The 21,635-nt window shown below is 43.3% G+C and overlaps 1 protein-coding gene across 2 annotated transcripts in view; it reads right to left on the reverse strand.

Annotated features, from left to right (window-relative positions):
• Positions 1 to 18,078, reverse strand: part of LOC115478171 (solute carrier family 23 member 2-like) — a 52,681-nt gene extending 34,603 nt beyond the window's left edge. The window contains exons 1-2 of one of the 2 annotated variants that reach the window (XM_030215435.1): positions 17,484 to 18,078; positions 2,932 to 3,099 (exon numbers count right to left, since the gene is read on the reverse strand). In XM_030215435.1, coding sequence (XP_030071295.1) covers positions 2,932 to 3,099; positions 17,484 to 17,534 — 219 coding nt within the window. In that variant the 5' untranslated portion in view covers positions 17,535 to 18,078. The remainder of the gene's footprint in view (positions 1 to 2,931; positions 3,100 to 17,483) is intronic. The other variant, XM_030215436.1, reaches the window with a different exon arrangement.
• Positions 18,079 to 21,635: the final 3,557 nt, after the last annotated feature.

Genomic DNA, 21,635 nt, shown 5'->3' on the forward strand with positions numbered 1-21,635 from the left:
CCCTGCAACCAGTCACAGAATCTATGACAAGGCAGACTCGGTGTGTTGAGCCTGAGTTCTTTCATTAAAACTTGGGGGTCAGGGGTCAATTTTAGCAGACAATGGAAGAGGTGCCAGTACTCAGTACCCCCCAAGTACCCCCTCAAAAAAAGCCCTGGTTCTAATAGTCCCTGTTTCTTTACAAAAATCAATATTGCATTTCTCATTTTAGGTGGAGGAGTAGCCTAATGGTTAGTGCAGTGGCTTGAGAACCAGGAGAATGGCTTGATTTCCCACTGCAGCTCCTTGCGACTCTGGGCAAGTCACTCAACCATGTACTGTATCTGTATGTAATATGTAAACCTCTTTGATTGCAACCAAAGAAAGGCAGCATATCAAATCCCTTTCCCTGCCCTTATTTCATCAGTAGTAAATATCCATTCCACTGCCTTCTCTATTTCTCTCTATATGCATATACTGGGAATTTGGCTGAAATTTGATAGGAGAATCTCTTACTGATGTTTCAGCCATATCCATCCACACAGAGCACTCTGGACAGAGCTGCAGGAGAGCGGAGCCAAGCTTGAATTTGCTGGCATGAAAAAGTCCTTTTGCTGCATCAGGGGCGTAGCCAGACAACAGATTTTGGGTGAGCATAGGCAAGAAATGGGTGGGCACCAAGTGTTCTTCCCACCCCCCACCAGAAAAATATCTGAGCTGGCAGGAAAACGCTTCTTTCCACCTTGGCAGTCTGCAGTAGGCATGCACTGAAAACTGAGCATGCACATGCCAGTATCGTGGAGAGCAGCGTTTTAATTACTATCAGGGGGATGTCTTCAGCTGGCGGAGCTTGGGATCCCGACCAGCTACCGCTAAATGTGTGCTACTGTTGGGCGGGCCTGAGCCCTAAGTAGGTGGGCCCTGGCCCACCCAGGCCCACCGGTGGCTACGCCACTGTGCTGCATGCTTCTACTGGGTACATCTTTTGGGCTTTTTTAAACTGCAAATGTTGTCCCCTGGTCTTCTCCATTTCCTCCAGTAAAAACATTATATTGTGCGACAAATCCACACATCAGGCTCTCCAGTGCAGCATCACATCTTGCTTCTGTGACCTCTTCCTGCCATATTATCACACATCACATGACAAACCAGGCCAAACACTGCTTCAAGACAAAATCAGATATGTATCGGTGAAGATTCCTTAGACTACAATCACCTTGGTGCACAGATTAACAGAAAAGCATTGATTCTCCACTGGAGGCGGGGGGTGGGGGGGGGGGGAATCCTGTTGGAGGCAGGTCAACTGCAAAGAGGTAAATCCTAAACAACTAAGCATAATTCATCTCTTAAGATGGTAAAGAATGAAAAAGGGAGACAATAGAAACTGACTTGGACAAGATACAGTATCCTTATCCTTTGTCCCAAACTATCTCAGCAGGTGGTGGCTGGTCCTTCAAGTGGCAGAAACTTTTTGTGTTTCTTGTTCTACAAAACTAAATTGTATGTATTTCATAAGTACATAAGTATTGCCATACTGGGACAGACCGAAAGTCCATCAAGCCCAGCATCCTGTTTCCAAACGTGGCCAATCCAGGTCACCAATACCTGGCAAGATCCCAAAAAAGTACAAAACATTTTATGCTGCTTATCCTAGAAATAAACAGTGGATTTTCCCCATTTTAATAATGGCCTATGGCCTTTTCCTTTAGGAAGCTGTCCAAACCTTTTTAAAACCCCACTAAGCTAACCGCCTTTACATTCTCTGGCAACAAATTCCAGAGTTCAATTACATGTTGAGTGAAGAAAAATTTTCTCCGATTGTAAGCTGCTTTGATAATGTGGTATAGCAAAAGCAGCCTGGAATAACAACATTCCATGTAGAATCTCCAATAGTAGCAACATTCCATTTAGAATCTCCAATAGTATCTATTTTATTTTTGTTACATTTGTACCCTGCATTTGTATAGCAAAAGCAAACATATTATACAGGTTCTCAGTCAGGAAGAGACTGTCCTCTCTTTGGTGCTGGGTTTCTACTTAAACGGCCCCATTTGCCAGAGATATGCAGCACACGAGGGAAGAGAATTCTCTGACTCTGAACTGGTCCATTTATTTACAGTCATGCTCTGCATAAATGTCACTCAATGCTGTTATTGGTTCATTCTGTCCCTACATTTGTATAGCAAAAGCAAACATATTATACAGGTTCTCAGTCAGGAAGAGACTGTCCTCTCTTTGGTGCTGGGTTTCTACTTAAACGGCCCCATTTGCCAGAGATATGCAGCACACGAGGGAAGAGAATTCTCTGACTCTGAACTGGTCCACTTATTTACAGTCATGCTCTGCATAAATGTCACTCAATGCTGTTATTGGTTCATTCTGTCCCTTATAAAAATGACTGTAAAGAGCCCATGGTTGCCTTCCTGTAAATTATGATCTTACTGTTTTACCATGTGGCCGGGTACATTTTAAAAGAATATTTTTCTCAGTAAAGAAGAACTATGCAGCTACTTCTGAAATGTATTTTTTTTCTTCTGTTGTCCTCCTTTGATTCACATCTCTAGTGACAAGGCGGTTAGCTTAGCAGAGTTTAAAAAGGGGTTAGACGGTTTCCTAAAGGACAAGTCCATAAACCGCTACTAAATGGACTTGGGAAAAATCCACAATTCCAGGAATAACATGTATAGAATGTTTGTACGTTTGGGAAGCTTGCCAGGTGCCCTTGGCCTGGATTGGCTGCTGTCGTGGACAGGATGCTGGGCTCGATGGACCCTTGGTCTTTTCCCAGTGTGGCATTACTTATGTACTTATGACAAAAGGTGACAGGTGCCATGGGAGCAAGTTTGAAGATGACCTTTTGCAGAGAAAATGAAGTCCTGAAGTGCAAATAATACTGGGCGATGCTCATTGCTCTTTGCCACCCTCCCTTCTCCTTGCCTTTCCCCATCTTACCTGAGCACCAAGAAGGATGCACAGATACCAGGGAGGAACGTCCGTAACAGTGTATGCCAGCTGGTTCCGCTTTCTGCTTTTTGTTGGCGCCTTATTTGCTTTTTGGTCCTCGATGCTGTTGATATTGAATTCAGGGACAGTGCAGCAGTGGTTACTTGCATCTTCTATCTGGGGAAACAATGAGAGGAATGGTCTGATAGAGTAGAGGAGTGGCCTAGTGGTTAGGGTGGTGGACTCTGGTCCTGGGGAACTGAGGAACTGAGTTTGATTCCCACTTCAGGCACAGGCAGCTCCTTGTGACTCTGGGCAAGTCACTTAACCCTCCATTGCCCCTTGTAAGCCGCATTGAGCCTGCCATGAGTGGGAAAGCGCAGGGTACAAATGTAACAAAAATAAAATAGATACTATTGGAGATTCTAAATGGAATGTTGCTACTATTGGAGATTCTACATGGAATGTTGTTATTCCAGGCTGCGCAGGCTTCTGTTTCTGTGAGTCTGACGTCCTGCATGTAGGTGCAGGACGTCAGACTCACAGAAGCAGAAGCCTGCGCGGCCACATTGGTGATCTGCAAGGGCTGACTTCTACATGGAATGTTGCTAGTGGAATAGCAACATTCCATGTAGAATCTCAAATAGTAGCAACAGTGGAGGAGTGGCCTAGTGGTTAGGGTGGTGGACTTTGGTCCTGAGGAACTGAGTTTGATTCCCACTTCAGGCACAGGCAGCTCCTTGTGACTCTGGGCAAGTCACTTAACCCTCCATTGCCCCTAGGTACAAATAAGTACCTATATACAATATATAAGCTGCATTGAGCCTGCCATGAGTGGGAAAGCGCGGGGTACAAATGTAACAAAAATAAAATAAATAATGAAGAACAGAGCAATTTACGAAAGGATGAGCAGTAAAGGAAACCTATACCCAGTGCATTTTGTATAGCAAAAAAGGTGCCGGTACTCAAATGCCAGTCCACCCCTTCAGGGGTGGGGTGATCATTGAGGGACCCACCCCACAATAGCCAGGCCCCCCCCCCCCCACTGCAACCAGTCACAGAATCTATGACAAGGCAGAATTGGTGTGTACAGCCTGAGCTCTTTCATTAAAACTTGGGGACCATGGGCCAATTTTAACAGGCAATGTTTATTACCCTCCTCTCACCTACCAACACCCATCCTGTTAGAATATCAATGAAATGCTTTGATGTCCCCATGCATACCCCCACCCTCCCACTCTGTCAGACTGTCAAAGTAATGCTTTGATGTTTCTCTTATATATACTATCTGCTACCACATTTGCTTATTTCTGATCTGACGAAGAAGGGCAACCTTCGAAAGCTAATCAAGAAATGTATTAAGTTATGTCCAATAAAAAAGGTATCATCTTATTTTCTTTTCCATGTTTTATTTTGTTTGATTTCTATTGATAACAGGCAATGGAAAAGGTGCCGGTACTCAGTACCCCCAAGTACCCCCTCAAAAAAAGCCCTGCCTGTACCCTACTATACAAGGCCACAGGTCAAGGAAAGACCACCAGGAGCAGGTTATTGTACTTATAGAGAACATGCAGACTTCCTGTTTCAAATTCAAGCTAGTCTTTAACCCCTAAATGACATGAGCTGTTTAGCACTGTGTCACCTTAACAGTTCCTGAGTGCTCATTGTCTTGTCAAACAGCTAATGTGGATAATTGCCTTTTCAGGGAGTGAAAAATCAAACCACTTCAAAACTAGAAGGAACCTCACCAAGGGAGAGATAAATATAACTGCCAAAATCAAAACCAAAATACCAATCCCAATGACATAATGTAGTTCAGTGGAAGATTTTGAAGTACAGTTGCAGTTTTCAAGCATTTAGCACCCCACGTCCCTGAAGAAAGAGCTTCCAAAATGGGGATGTCTGTTGGACGCTACTGCCGTGCATAACCAAGATAAGTGGGAGGTGCTGGGACAGAACTGTTTGTTATATTGATTTGGAAAGTGTCTTCTCTACTAAATTTGATAAAACTCTTTGTACTATTATTGAAATTCACTATCGGTGTAATATTATAGAAAAAAAATTTCATAAAAAACTATTGGGAGTATTTTAAGGAGACAGATGAAGTAACGAGCCGTTTGTCGGCTCTGCTGCAGGTGCAGCTCATAGTGAATTCTCCTATACTCTCTCACAAATTTACGATACTTTGGCAGCTCAGCTTTTGTGTTGCATTGAGGATTCAAGGACTTGGGTGTTGACAACACTCTTTCATTAGATGTTTCGCCATAACGATAGAGATTTACTGGACCCCTGAGGCAGGCCCGTTGTGCCAAAACACAGCCCTGTCTGGACTTTTTTCAGCTTATCCTATATAATAATTCTCACCTCCAACGTTCTATGGGTCTTGCTGCCTGTGTTCGTGACTTCTTTGGAGTTGGTGTGCTAGGCTCCGTAGCACAGGCTGATGTCACCATAGCCATTATGATGTCAACATCAGAACCTGCGAAAAAAGGCGCCCATTGGTCATGGTGACGATGGCCGAGCAGGGTAAGAAGATGAGCGCCATCAGCAGCAGCGAGTAGGGCACGTTGCTGGCGTAGTCCGGGTTACAGAGCAGCGAGGCCCGCGAGAAGTAGACGCGGATCATGGCGCTGCCAGGGAAGGCGATGGGAAAAAGCAGGGCAGGTGGCAGCAGCCAGGCCGCGGCGATCAGGAGCCGCACCCACCACCGGCTCATCAGGCGCCCGTAGCGCAGCGGGAAGAACTCTCGGAGGGAGGGAGGGAGGGGACAACCCTGAAACTCGGAAGGAGACCCTGAAACTTGGAGGAGGAGGGAGGGAGGGAGGGAGACCCTGAAACTCGGAGGGAGGGAGGGAGGGAGGGGATGACCCTGGAATTCAGAGGGAGGGGGGACCCTGAAACTCGGAGGGAGGGACGACCCTGAAACTCGGAGGGAGGGAGGGAGGTGACGACCCTGGAACTCAGAGGGAGGGAGGAAGGGGATGACCCTGGAACTCGGAGGGAGGGAGGGGGAAACAACCCTGGAACTCGGAGGGAGGGGGGGCCCCTGGCACACACTCTCATTCTCACACACACTCTCTCTCTCTCTCTCACAGACACACTTGCACCCAGTCTCACTCTCTCTCTGTCACACACACACACTCCCACATTCACTCTCTCTCACAGAGTCACTCTCACACACACTCTCTCAAACACACTCCGAGGAAAACCTTGCTAGCACCCGTTTCATTTGTGTCAGAAAAGGCCTTTTTTACTAGCTTACAATAAAGACTCTTTGATATCCTCCTTGGATTCACCTCGCTTTTGTACTTACTGCTCACGGTTTCGTGAGGGTTAGCTCCTCCTTTGTTCTCACCTTGCCATTAGCACACAGCCATTATCAAAAATTAGTGTGTGACCTCTTACCGCCACCTATTCTGAAGGTGTTAAGAGCTCATGCACTAATCAGTTAGCACACGGCAGGGAATACCGATACACTTACTGATTAGTACAGAAATGCTCACTCTCCACCCCCAGGCACCCCCTCTCCCATCAGCTAAAATATACTTTAAAATGTTTAGAACATGGCTAACATTTGCAGCTTACCATGGGATGCCTCTGAGTGCCCTTACAATGTGGAATAAGCTGCCTGAGTATCTAAAATGTTCAGCAATTTAAAAAAACTTTTGAAGACCCATTGTTTTGTGAAGGCCTTCTTGGAAGGATACGATTCTTTTCTTTGTTTGAAGGGTTACTCAATGTCTATTTGTACCTTCATAACTTTTAATTATGTATGTTTAATTGTAACCCGCTTTGGTTAAAGCGTAATATAAATGCGTAAAATAAAATAAATACATTTGAAGCTGCGGTAAGCACGCTTTAGTGCTTTCCGCACCTCAGTAAAAGGACTCCTAAGCGTTTTTCTCCACAGACACACAAAAAGCCTTTGGGAAGCATCTAGCCCATTTTCCCCCGGAGCTAGCCTCACTCACAGAAAGTCCTGCAGGTTGCAGCAGAGCTCAGAGGCTTGGCAGAACTGAGCTGGTTTAGCAAGAACGGCAATGTCGCAAGGACAACAAGGAAACAGCAAAGCAAAAATTAAACCGAGAGAACTTGCCCAGAAACCTAACTGAAGACAAACAGAGGGGCTTAACGTACCTTTCAAGCTTATTTCCTGCTAATATTTCACAGTTCAAAGCGGGATATTATTGAAAGAGATAACGAAATCTAATTAAATGTAAGCATTATTTTAAAAGAATACATTTCTGAAACAATAAGGTCTTAACCTGTCTCCTAAACATCATATAACAATGGGGGGAGGAGGAGAATATTTCAGCAAATCAGGGGTGTTCCTAGGTCGGCTGCCACCTGGGGTGGATTGCCGCTGTGCACCCCCCATGGCGCATCATCATCATCCTCCCCGGTGTAGCATCACTCTTACCTCCTGGGGGGTGCAGGGAGCAGTCACGTGGCTGTTGGCTCCGCCGGTTCCCTGCCCCGAAACAGGAAGTAACATCAGAGGTAGCAGGGAACCGGCGGAGTCGACAGCAGCGTTGGCTCCTCCCTGCACCCCCTTGCAGTGTGCACCCGGGGCAGACCACTCCCCACCGCCCTGCGCTTGGTACGCTACTGCAGCAAGTTCTATCCAATACAGAGCAGCTTGAAATGCTAAATTCTACATAAGTACATAAGTGTTGCCACACTGGGACAGACCAAAGGTCCATCAAGCCCAGCATCCTGTTTCCAACAGTGGCCAATCCAGGTCACAAATACCTGGCAGAAACCCTAATAGTAGCAACGTTCCATGTAGAACCCCAAAGAGTAGCAAGATTCTAGAATTCTAAAGAATAACAAGATTCCATGCAGAATTTCAAAGTGTAGCAACATTCCATTTAGAACCCCAGAGAGTAGCAAGATTCCATTTAGAATCCCAAGTACATAAATATTGCCACACTGGGACAGACCAAAGGTCCATCAAGCCCAGCATCCTGTTTCCAACAGTGGTCAATCCAGGTCACAAGTACCTCGCAGAAAAACAAAGAGTAGCAACATTCCATGTAGAACCCCAAAGAGTAGCAAGATTCCATTTAGAATCCCAAGTACATAAGTATTGCCACACTGGGACAGACCAAAGGTCCATCAAGCCCAGCATCCTGTTTCCAACAGTGGCCAATCCAGGTCACAAATACCTGGCCAGATCCCAAAAACGTTCAATGCATTTTATGCTGCTTATCCCAGAATTAAGCTGTGGATTTTCCCCAAGTCATTTTAATAATGGTCTATGGACTTTTCCTTTAGGAAGCCGGCTAAACGTTTTTTTAATTCTAGCATTCTTAATCTCTTTTTTTCCCCTTGGATTAAGAATAGTTACAGGTGGTCCTCCTGGATCTAGCAGAAACTTCAAACTGAAAGTGCAAATATAAGTCATTTGGGACTAGACCATACAATCATTTATAAAGAAAACAGGCCAATTTAAACAGAACTCTGGCCTGAAAGGGCAACAAATGAAGTTTAATGCAATAAGAGGAAAGATGATCGTATTTGGTTAAAACCAAATATCAATCATACCGCAGTGTTCTGAATGGTTTTTAATTCTCCTATCCTTAGTGGAGCCTTTTTGGTTTTAAGATGCAGGGGGTAAAATCAAAAGTGGACACTGCACAGGTACCTTGACTTTTAGGGTCTGTGCTAGTAATCAAAGCAAAATTCCCCTCAGCTTTTCCTTTGATATTTCCCCTGGGAAATTTACTGCCAGGCACTGTGCCCGTTTTTCTCTGGGCGTATCTTTTCCTGTTGGAAACAATAAATAATTGCACAATTACATGTGCTGTTCATTACCCTGCCTTCCCCCAAATAAAGCCCTTTTAAACCACACAAATTGGGCAATAATCCCAGATCTCGTTTTTGCAAGCAAAACCTCATTTGTTCTGTGGAAATGCGTTCGATTATTATTTCAATGAAAACAGGAGAACAAAGCCCCTCGCACAAAGCAAGCAAGCAAAGCACAGCGAAGGTGACACCAAAAATTAAGAGACAGATGATGTGTAGATCATAGAAAGGTTTTATTTCAAACATCCAATGGACTTGACACAAATCGTGTTTCGGCCACAAAGACCTGCCTCAGGAGTCTCTTCAATATGGATGTTTTCAACACTTTATTTATTTATTTATTTATTGCATTTGTATCCCACATTTTCCTGCCTCTTTGCAAGCTCAATGTGGCTTACATTATGCCGTAATAGCAAGCGCCATTACCAAAAGGAGAGAGACAGAATATTCTTTAGCTCTCACATAGCATCAAATGACAATACACCTTTACACATGCAGTATAATCGCTCGAGCTATTATAGTCATGTTTTGCTGCTTCATACATGAACCAGTAGCGATGATAGCAGATGATGGTTAATGTGAGCAAGTGCAAAGTGATGCATGTGGGAAAGAGGAACCCGAATTATAGCTACGTAACGCAAGGTTCCACGTTAGGAGTCACTGACCAAGAGATCTAGAAGTCACCGTTGATGGTATGTTGAAACCTTCTGCTCAGTGTTCTGCAGCAGCTAAGAAGGCAAATAGAATGATAGGTATTATTATGAAAGGAATGGAAAACAAAAATGAGGACATTATAATGCCTTTGTATTGGTCCATGGTGCGACCGCACCTTGAATATTGTGTTAAATTCTGGTCGCCACATCTCAAAAAAGATATAGTGGAATTAGAAAAGGTGCAGAGAAGGGAGACAAAAATGATAAAGGGGATGGGACGACTTGCTTATGAGGAAAGGCTGAAGAGTCTAGGGCTCTTTAGCTTGGAGAAGAGACGGCTGAGGGGAGATATGATAGAGGTCTATAAAATAATGAGTGGAGTGGAATGGGTAGATGTGAATTGCTTCTTTACTGTTTCCAAAAATACTAGGACTAGGGGGCATGTAATGAAGCTACAAACTAGTAAATTTAAAATAAATCAGAGAAAATATTTCTTCACTCAATGTGTAATTAAACTCTGGAATTCGTTGCCAGAGAATGTGGTAAAGGCAGTTAGCTTAGTGGGGTTTAAAAAGGGTCTGGACGGTTTCCTAAAGGAAAAGTCCATAGACCATTATTACATTGACTTGGGGAAAATCCACTGCTTATTTCTGGGATAAGCAGCATAAAATGTTCTGTACTTTTTTGGAATCTTGCCAGGTACTTGTGACCTGGATTGGCCACTGTTGGAAACAGGATGCTGGGCTTGATGGACCTTTATTCTGTTCCAGTATGGCAATACTATGTACTTATGTAGTTATGTATTTATCCTACTGTACATCTGTAGAAGAAACGATAACTACCTAATATCCATCTTGATTATTGACTGTTTCTGAACTTTGACCCAGTTAGTTTCCTACTAAATTTGGAGTTATATTTACTTGAGTGTGTGTGGAGTGCACTTATATCTGGGAGCACCCCTACAGAGAAGGTCAAGGTGCAGTAACTGGATACAGTAAGAGTGAGGGCCTTGAAGAGCCCCCCCCCCCCACCCACCCACCCGACGGGTCCCAGATCACAACCTTTACAGGGTCCACCTAGGAGGCTCTACGTTAATAAATAGGCCCCATTGCATAAAATGAAACCTTTGGTGAATAACATACATTAATTAATGCACATTAGTATACATGAACCTAGCTGAAAATGAATAGAGATGGTAAATTGGAGGTAACAATAACACAGCATCCAGTAAGAACAACTTAACCAGTGAGACTATTCACATAATTATGGCTCAAGCCAAGCACCTCAAGCTCTTATTTTTTCATACGCTTCACTTAATACTGAGTCATTTTTATGTCATTTCATTTGATGGTTTGATCTCTACAGTCCATTCTGTGTTCAGTAATTGAATTTATAGCAAATGACTCTTAATTATATAAATAACAATTAAACAGGCAAAGGAAATCTCATTGTAACAGGAAGGATGACTTCAATAGTACCTGACCCATGACTTTGGTTTGCTTTTGCAGGTACAGCTGAATTCCTGGAAATAATTGTCTAGAATGTTTTGTCTGACTGCATCGTCCTGACTCCGTCTGTACAGCAAGCACTCGGATCAGCAATTCTATATCCACCTCCTCATACTTTCAAATGCAAAGGGGGGAGGGGGACGGAATTTGATATCCCACCTTTTTATGGTTACAATCAAAGCGGTTTACATGTTATATACAGTTACAAGCAAGGTGCAGTGCCCCGCGGGTGCACGGAGCTGAAGATAACATGGCGCCGTGCCTCAACGGCCATGCGCGCCGAGTCCAGCGGGGAGTGAGCGAGGCGAGGGGGGCAGGATCCCATCTCCAGGGGTACCCCGCTGGCAAAAGGAGGAGCTACGAAAGGAGTTAAAAGCCCCTGGAGGGAGCCCGCACGACCTCTTCCGGTGTCCAGGGCAAGCAGACTGCGCCCAGCCCCCCCCCCCTCCCCAGTATAACTATGATGTACACAGGTATATATTGTCGCAGCTTTGGCGGGGTACCCAAGCCGGATGGTATTAGCTCGGCAGCTGGTAGCTGCGCTTACGGTACGACCCCCTTGCTGTGCGGTGGGGAGCTCTGTTCACGATTGGCCAGTCTTGCTAGGGCGGCGGACTTGGCTGGGGGTAATGAGCCAGAGGCTGAAGCGGCTTGGGTATGCCCAGGGTTTAGAGATGTTTTGTATCTAAAATAAAAGCTGTGGCCAAGTTGTGCCACGTCAACAAAATACTATGTGTGATGTCTTTATTGGGTTATGGTGGTAAATGCAGTAAATTTTAGGCCCGAGGGGTCTCGGTTGCCTATGTTATTGCCCAGAGTCAGAAGGAGCTGCAGTGGGAATTGAACCCACTGCCCCAGGTTCTCAGGCCACTGCACTAATAATTAGGCTCATCCTCCACTCCCAGTCTTTTATGGGACACGAAAGAAAGCTTCGTGCCATCAGCTACATCGTTCCGTTTTATTTTAATCAGTTTTCCAAATACGTCAATCAGGTATCAACACTTTGCACCAAAATACATTGCAGAATGAGAATTTTAAAACACACACACAAGACATCCACTATTCACATCTAGTCCACCATAAATGCAGAGTCCAAGAATGAATGTAATAAACTGAAATACTTCAAATATCTCCCATAAAAAAAGAAAGGAAACAGCAGACAATTAGACCCACTTCTTCATGGGGGGGGATTCAATAAATGATGCCCAAACTTAGGTGCAGTGATAATCTACGCTAAGTTAGTATTCTTTTAAAGGGTGCTCTGTGCGAAATACTAGCTTAGAGCACATTTCACTCCAAAGGGTGGTGCAAATGCTCGCACACAACTAATGACAGGAGCAGAAATGCAGGTATTCTATAACATTGGCGCTTAACTGCGTTCCAGTTGTTTTGCATTCTTGCTTGGATTCAACTGTGTTGGAAAGTTCAGAACAGCTTGCAAATTGCAAACAGCATGGAATTCTGGAGACAGCATAGAGGCTGTTACTAAGCAGTGTTATAGGCGCGTTAGCATTTTTAATGCATGTTAACATTTTTAACACATGTTAACCATGAACGCGCATTAACCACGTACATGCCTACAATATCCCTATATATCCCTTCTCCTCCAATGCTAACTCCAGACTCCGTTCTTTTTATCTTGCTGCACCATATGCCTGGAATAGACTCCTGAGCCGGTACGTCAAGCTCCATCTCTGGCCGTCTTCAAATCTAAGCTAAAAGCCCACCTTTTTGATGCTGCTTTTAACTCCTAACCCTTATTCACTTGTTCAGAACCCTTATTTTATCATCCTCACTTTAATATTCCCTTATCTCTTGTTTGTCCTGTTTGTCTGTCCTAATTACATTGTAAGCTCTGTCGAGCAGGGACTGTCTCTTCATGTTCAAGTGTACAGCGCTGCGTACGTCTAGTAGCGCTATAGAAATGATAATTAGTAGTAGTAGTCTTTGGGATTCCGGAATCTTGCTGGTCTTTGGGATTCCGCACAGAATGTTGCTACAGTGGGATTCCAGAATCTTGCTACTCTTTGGGATTCCGGAATCTTTGCTACTCTTTGGATTTCTAGAATCTTGCTACTCTTTGGGATTCCAGAATCTTGCTACTCTTTGAGATTCCGGAATCTTGCTACTCTTTGTCCTTATCCCTTATTTGTCCTGTTTGTCTGTCCTAATTAGATTGTAAGCTCTGTCGAGCAGGGACTGTCTCTTCATGTTCAAGTGTACAGCGCTGCGTACGTCTAGTAGCGCTATAGAAATGATAAGTAGTAGTAGTAGTATAGGCGCCTACATGGGAGCACACATGCTATGTGTAGGCGCGCTAAAAACACGAAAAGCACCTTAGTAAACAGGGCCCTTTGCGTTACAGGACCTTGGAAATTGTTTATTTTTTCAGTTATTGATTTAGTCAAAGAGGACAAATCCAAGATGACAAAGAAGAATTACACCAGTATAATAATAACAAAAGAATATGAGTAACATAGTGGAATAAAACATTAGGTATAACAAGATCAATAATGAAATAACAGTTAAAACAGTAATGTACTAGAGTTCAAGTGATGGGTCGTTATGATATGTTCTATTGAAGAGATAGGTCTTCAGTAATTTCCAAAAATTGATAAGGCCACTTATTAGTAGCAACATTCCATGTAGAACCCCAAAGAGTAACATAGTAAATAACGGCAGATAAAGACCTGAATGATCCATCCAGTCTGCCCAACAAGATAAACTCATTTTACATGGTATGTGATACTTTATATGTATACCCGAGTTTGATTTGTCCTTGCCTTTCTCAGGCTACAGACCGTAAAAGTCTGCCCAGTACTGTTTTTGTACTAAGTTCTGAAGCTAATGTTGAAGCCCCTTAAAATTTACACTCTAGCCCATCCATATCCATTCAGTCACGATCAGGGCGTAGACCATAGAAGTCCGCCCAGCACTGGTTTTGCTTCCCAATTACCAGCGTCGCCACCCAATTGCCGCTAAGATTCCGTGGATCCATTCCTTCAAAACAGGATTCCTTTGTATTTATCCCACGCGTGTTTGAATTCCATTACTGTTTTCATCTCCACCACCTCCCGCGGGAGGGCATTCCACGTATCCACCACCCTTTCCGTGAAAAATACTTCCTGATATTACTCCTGAGTCTGCTCTCCTTCAACCTCAATTCATGTCCTCTAGTTCTACCACTTTCCCGTCTCCGTTTCCTCCTCAATTATGATTTTAATATTGTAAACCACTGAGATATCTTTTTATAGGCAATATATAAAACAAACATTGAAATGTAAAATGAAATGGAAGTACAATATCATATCTGCCAATGATTTGCAGACAGCATTTCTAGTTTAAGATAGGCGTAGGGAAAATTCTCTTTCATCAGTAGGGTGCTTACAGGGTGTGGCTCGGTGTTGCTTCATCAGCAAAGTCCAAAGAGCTTTGAAAAGAGAGTCAGGCAGTTGGGGACCTAGGGGTGATGCTGACGTGCAGAGGCTTTGTGGGGAGAATTTTGCCAGTGAACGGAAGATTAGGCAGCTGCCATGTTATCTGGCATTAGTTACACAGTTACTGATAATTATCCACCTGGATTATTTTCATGCTGTTTATTAGGGTATGTTGCTGAAACAGGTCAAAAGGCTACAGTTGATCCAGAACATAACAGCTTGGTGGTCTGTGGACCTGTTGGGTGTGGGGCGGGGGAGTGAACATGTTTTCCTCATCTTAAAGCAGCTGTATCGGCTGCCAAAGAACTGCTAAATGTGGTTTATTTTATTTATTTATTAGGATTTATTTACTGCCTTTTTGAAGGAATTCACTCAAGGCAGTGTACAGTAAGAATACATCAAATATGAGCAATAGACAATTACAGCAGTAAAAATATTCAAATAACAATACAAAGTATGGCATAGTACATTTCTTACAACGGAGTCTGGAGTTAGCAGTGGAGGAGAAGGGTGCAGATAATAAAGATTTACCCAGTGAACGGAGTTCCCGGGGAGGAATGTAGGGAGAGATAAGAGTGAAGAGGTATTGAGGAGCTGCAGAGTGAAGGCAGTTGTAAGTCAATAAGAGAAGTTTGAACTGTATGTGGAAATGAATAGGGAGCCAATGAAGTGACTTGAGAAGAGGGTTAATATGAGCATAGCGACACTGGCGGAATAGAAGTCGTGCAGCAGAATTTTGAAGAGATTGAAAGGGAGAGAAATGGCTTAGTGGGAGGCCTGTGAGAAGCCAGTTGCAATAGTCTAAGCGAGAGGTTGTGGATAAGAGTTCTGGTAGTGTGCTCAGAAAGAAAAGTATGAATTTTGGTGACATTATAAATCAGACATGAGCAATAGACAATTACGGCAGTAAAAATATTCAAATAACAATACAAAGTGTGGCATAGTTACTATTTACAATGTCAACACAATACGTAATAGAACATTTTAATTGACAGTGAAGGATATAAGCAAAGATGGAACATATAGATAGGTAAGAGGGTAAGAGGAGTTAGAAAGTAAGGTGACTAATTTAGGGGTCTTACAAAGGTGCGGTGAAAAATGGCTTGCGGTAGTGTAGGCGCAGGTTTTGGGTGCGTGCCAATCCATTTTTCAGTGCACCTGTAAAAAAAGGCCTTCTTTTTATTTTGGCCGAAAACGGACGTGCCGCAAAATCAAAATTGCCGCACGTCCATTTTGGGTCTGAGACCTTACCACCAGCCATTGACCTAGCGGTAAAGTCTCACGCAGTAACCGGCTCGGTAATGACCTACGTGCATCAAATGCCACTTGGCACGTGGCTGAAAATAAGTGTATAGGACGCGCGCCAAAAATGAAATGACCCCAAGAGCCACGCGGTAGCCGGGCGGTCACTCCATTTTGGCGCACATTGGGTGCATGTTGTCACATAAAGAAACCTTAAATTGGTGTATATGTCTTTTATAAAAATTTCTCCTTATTGTACTACAATTCCCCCCTTTTTTTTTTGATTGCCATTGGTTGCTCTCTTATTTGTTTAATATTTTTACCTCTCCCTTGTGGGGTTTTCTCTGTTTTGAATTCCATAGAGTCAAACCCTATCTTCCATGTAGCTTGGTCCTAAAGAGTGGATCACTTTTAAAATTAAGCATAAGTACATAAGTATTGTACATAAGTATTGTAGCTAGGTAGGTTGAGATGAGGAGTAGTAGCACAGGGATAGGTTGAGAGGAGCTAGGGTTATATTAGAGATAAGTTGAGATGAGGAGTAGTAGTACAGTGATAGGTTGAGGGGAGCTAGGGTTATATTAGAGATGGGTTGAGATGAGGAGTAGTAGCACAGGGATAGGTTGAGGGGAGCTAGGGCTATATTAGAGATAGGTTGAGATGGGGAGTAGTAGCACAGGGATAGGTTGAGGGGAGCTAGGGTTATATTAGAGATAGGTTGAGATGAGGAGTAGTAGCACAGGGATAGGTTGAGGGGAGCTAGGGTTATATTAGAGATAGGTTGAGATGAGGAGTAGTAGCACAGGGATAGGTTGAGGGGAGCTAGGGTTATATTAGAGATAGGTTGAGATGAGGAGTAGTAACATAGGGATAGGTTGAGGGGAGTTAGGAAAGACCAAAGGTCCATCAAGCCCAGCATCCTGTTTCCAACAGTGGCCAATCCAGGTCCCAAATATCTGGCAAGATTCCAAAAAAGTACATAAGTATTGCCATACTGGGAAAGACCAAAGGTCCATCATCTACTATGTTACTATATAGAATTAGGGGATAACTTCCAGAACTTTACGCATGTCCCTGCCGCATTCTGGTACCTCCAATTACATTAGCTTAATGACGGCTCTGACACTGGGCAGCTAAATGTAAGATCCGCTGATACAGGGTTACACTGGTATTCTGAAAAGGAATTCTGGGCACCCAGGTTCTGTTAAGGAATAGACTCCTGCTGGGTGGTCTCAGGTACTCAAATGGAGGTGCCCAGTTACAGAATGACCCCCTCCACCCCCCCAATGTATTTAATACCATTGCTCCAGATGGCATCCAGATAGGCTACTACTACTACTACTTATCATTTCTATAATGCTACTAGACGTATGCAGCGTGGTACAATTGAACATGAAGAGACAGTCCCTGCTTGACAGAGCTTACAATCTAATCAGAACAGACAAACAGTAGCAAGATTCCGGAATCCCAAATGGTAGCAAGATTCCAGAATACCAAAGAGCAGCAAAGATTCCGGAATCCCAAAGAGTAGCAAAGATTCCGGAATCCCAAAGACTACTACTACTACTTATCATTTCTAAAGCGCTACTAGACGTATGCAGCGTGGTACAATTGAACATGAAGACACAGTCCCTGCTCGACAGAGCTTACAATCTAATTAGGACAAACAGGACAAATCGTTTAAAATAGTGCCTCACATTTACACATCTGAAGTCACCCCTGGGGTGGATGTCCTGCAAGCTTCAGCTTTAGGATGGAGGCAACAAGGTATCGTAATGGGAGGGAGGTACAGAGTTACAGATAACAGAACCAGATCCCTTCTGCTCCTCTGACCAAAACTTTTAAAAATGGGTCATCTGTCAATTTGTACATTATTAACACTTTTCAAATAAGAAAACACTCTTCTAACTCACCATGAAACCAGGGTTGTCCAGCCCACTATCTTGTTCATCTGACATGGGCATTGCCTGACCTTTTATCTTCACAGAATTGGAGAAAACGGAGAGAGCTTATTCCACCAAGAACCAAAAAAAAAAAAAAAGAATAAAATCACAAACCAAATCAAGATCCCCTTGGGAATAAGACCGACCAGTGCTGTCAGGGAAGAGAGCAGGGGTGAGGATCAGAGTGAGGGGTTATCCAGTCTCCCAGTCAAGGGGCTCTTTACAGGATCGCCACACTCCAACAAAATCTTCAGGGTTTTTTTTCCCTGGTTTTCTCAACTGATTGGAGCTGTCTTCAAATTCCAACTCTGGCTTCTGAGCCCCAGGGAAGAGACAGCCTTTAAACGTCTTGTTGAAACTAACTGAAAACCAAATGAAGCAGCAAGAAATAGGAGGAAAGAAAAAGAAAGAGAGAGAGAGAGAGAAAGTGAGAGAGAGATCTCTCTGAGGCAGATAAGAGGCCGTTTACTCCTTACCGATGTTATTTATTGTCTGAAACAAGTTCTCCCTTTGTACTATGGGGGAAAAGTTGCTGCCAGCGCCTTAAAAGCTCAGGTGTCACAACAGGTCTTGCCAAGTTTTGTTGTAAAATCATGATTGCAAGCAGCAACATAATAGACCTTGGAAAACCTGGATCCGCCTACCAGTGACATCACTACTACTACCACTTATCATTTCTAAAGCGCTACTAGACATAGGCAGCGCTGTACACTTGAACATGAAGAGACAGTCCCTGCTCGACAGAGCTTGCAATCTAATCGGGACAGACAAACAGGACAAAAAAGAGAAAAGGGGATATTAAAGTGAGGATGATAAAATAAGGGTTCTGAACAAGTGAATAAGGGTTAGGAGTTAAAAGCAGCATTAAAAAGGTGAGCTTTTAGCTTAGATTTGAAGACGGCCAGAGATGGAGCTTGACGTACCGGCTCAGGAAGTCTATTCCAGGCATATGGTGCAGCAAGATAAAAGGAACGGAGTCTGGAGTTAGCGGTGGAGGAGAAGGGTGCAGATAAGAGAGATTTACCCAGTGAACGGAGTTCCCGGGGAGGAATGTAGGGAGAGATGAGAGTGGAGAGGTACTGAGGAGCTGCAGAGTGAATGCACTTATAGGTCAATAAGAGGAGTTTGAATTGTATGCGGAAACGGATAGGAAGCCAGTGAAGTGACTTGAGAAGAGGGCTAATATGAGCATAATGACACTGGCGGAATATTAGTCGTGCAGCAGAATTTTGAACAGATTGAAGAGGAGAGAGATGGCTAAGTGGGAGACCTGTGAGAAGCAAGTTGCAATAGTCTAAGCGAGAGGTGATAAGAGCTGGTTGACAGGGTGAACAGCCAGTCTGCCAGTGGCTCACCACCAAAGGGGTTTTTCCCTTTGATAAGAGGTTTCCTTGAGTGGTCACCTATCCCAGGAAGATGCTGGAAATCAATATTTAAACAGTGCATCACTTACAATTTTAATAAGGATAAACATATTCCATAATATTCTGTGCCGGCCAATATGCATAGAATGGGTATGAAAATCCAGGTCTGATGGCAACTGCTGGCGTTATCTAGATAATGATGAAAATCAGTGCCATTATCTGTATAACAATCTGAATACCATAGCTGTTTTTCTATCCTAAGTTATCCGGATATGGGTGTTGCACATTGTCAGGCTCCAGCTAACTCCTGGCTCCTCCGGGGTGGTCTGCAATGATCTTCAGTAACATTATCTAGATAAATACCGCTGAAATCTGTGGATGGCTCCAGTCACAGCCAGGGCTGAGGAATTGGAGTTGGAAGCAAATGTGGAAGGAACTGAAGTCGGAAGCAATTTCGGGTGGAGTTGGAGTCAATAAAAGTGCACCGACTCAGATCCAAGATGGCTGCGCCCTGCTAGGACGCCTTAGACCTCGCTCCTACGATGCCTAAACGTCGAGGGAAAATCGCGGGCAGAGCTTCCCCGCATTCATCCCCGTTACCTGGTCCTCTGGATCAATTCATGAGGCCATGGGAACTTATACAAGAAGGCGGAACGCCTCCGATCGGGAACGCCGGCGAACGGGAGATATTGGCTTCCCCCAGACTGGAAACAACTTTAAGCCCCGCTGCACGCACTCCTGCTCCTCAACCGCTTGGTGCCAGTTCCTTCCTCTTTGACCCGACGGGGTCTCCCTCGGAAGGAGTAGGGGACCCGGAAGAACCTCGGGGAAAAGCGTCTTCACCATCGGGGGAAGGAATGGAGGGAAGTTTGCCCATATCATCACCACTTATTGAGGAGAGAGAAACTGAGGGTCGAAGTGCAGCAGATTTACAGTCTTCAGTAAGGTTTGAACTTCCTAAAGAGTTAGTGGCCAAGCCAAAGAATGTGACTTTAGATACTCTGTGGGATTTAATGTCCAACCTGGGACAATGTTTTCTTAAGCAAACTGAAGAGTTTTTACCAAGAGTAAAGACTATTGAAAGTGACCTGAAAAAAAAAGAGGAAGAGTTTAAAGTTTTAAATGAAAAAATGGAAAAAATTGATCAAAGGGTTATGAAGATGGAAACGTTACAAACTTTGATGGTAAAAGATGTAACTAATCTCAGGCGGAAAACAGAGGTTTTTGACAATTATACCAAAAATCATAACCTGAGATTTGTTAACTTTCCTAGGATTCCAAATGTTCTTCCTCTTGATATGTTGAAACGTTATTTCCGTGAAAATTTGAATGTTCAGGAAAAGGACTTTCCACCCTTTCCCCAAGTTTATTATGTCCCAGAAAGGAACTTGAATCAAGAGACTGAAAAACCTATTGACGTTTCTCTTTTGCTTGAGACTTCTGACTCTGAATTGGTCACAGCCGCTACTTTGGTAGCGACTGTCGCCCTACTACCTGATAAGAATTGGATCTTCCGCCTTTTTTTCCGTAATAAAGAGAACCCTTTTTTGGGTCTCAAAATATTGTTATTTCCTGATGTCTGCAAGGAGACACGTCGACGGAGGAAACAATTCTTACTCCTTAAGCCAGAAATTCTGCACTTGGGGGGTGCCTTCTTTTTAAGGTACCCCTGCAAGTGCATAGTAAGGCTAGGGGGGAAGAAATATGTATTTACTGAACCTGAACATCTGTCAGCATTAGTAGCCTCAGTTAAAATGGAGAAGCTTTAAAGAATAATGTATAATTTCTTAGCAGAGAAGGATTTACCCAGCAACTTTTTTCCTATATTATAATTCTCCCCTTAGATTACCTGAAATCTTGGATCTCCCATTATGGACTTGAGTGTCTTATAAATTTGAAAGTGTATAGATTTATATGCTTGTTTTTGAGAGTATTTTCCTTTTATAACAGTTCCTAGTTATATGACACTTTCCTAAGCAAGATGTTTCTTGTAAATATTGTTTAAATGAATAAATAATAAATAAAAAAAAAAGTGCACCGACTCTGACTCCAGTTTCAAAATAAAATCTAACACTGCATTGCGTATTTTCTTTTGACAGCTTTTTTTGGGGGGTTCAGGTTCTTTGTTCGAATAAATATATCTTGTGGTCTAATTTTATACATAAGGAAATATCCTATGTTTCTGTAGGATTTATTTATCGCCTTTTTGAAGGAATTCACTCAAGGCGGTGTACAGTAAGAATAAATCAAACATGAGCAATAGACAATTACAGCAGTAAAAATATTCAAGTAACAATACAAAGTATGGCATGGTATTCTGCTTGCAATGACAACGTAATATGTACTAGAACATTCTAATTGGTAGTGAAGGATAAGGCAAAGTTGAAACATATAGATGGGTAAGAAAGTAGGAAGAATTAGAAAGTAAGGTGATTGATTTGAAGAAAGTTGCACATGAGGTCAGAGAGATGGTTAAATATTATCTCAGCTAGGGTAGGAGTGGATAAACATGTCCCGCTGCAGTATGTGCAGCCCGAGTCAATCCTTGTGTGTGTGAGTGAGACTAACAAGTTAGTTACTTCTTCCGTTAAAGGCTTGGTTAAAGAGCCAAGCTTTCACCTGCTTCCTAAAGTAGAAGTAGTCTTGCGTTAGGCAGAGCCTTTCAGGCAATGCATTCCAGAGTGTGGGGGCTACTCCGAAGAAGGCTCGCTTAAATTTAAAATTAAATCAAAATTTCTCTTAGATTAATTATACATAG

Source organism: Microcaecilia unicolor, chromosome 9 (genome assembly GCF_901765095.1).
Source record: "Microcaecilia unicolor chromosome 9, aMicUni1.1, whole genome shotgun sequence".
In the NCBI taxonomy this organism is placed as follows: Eukaryota; Metazoa; Chordata; class Amphibia; order Gymnophiona; family Siphonopidae; genus Microcaecilia; species Microcaecilia unicolor.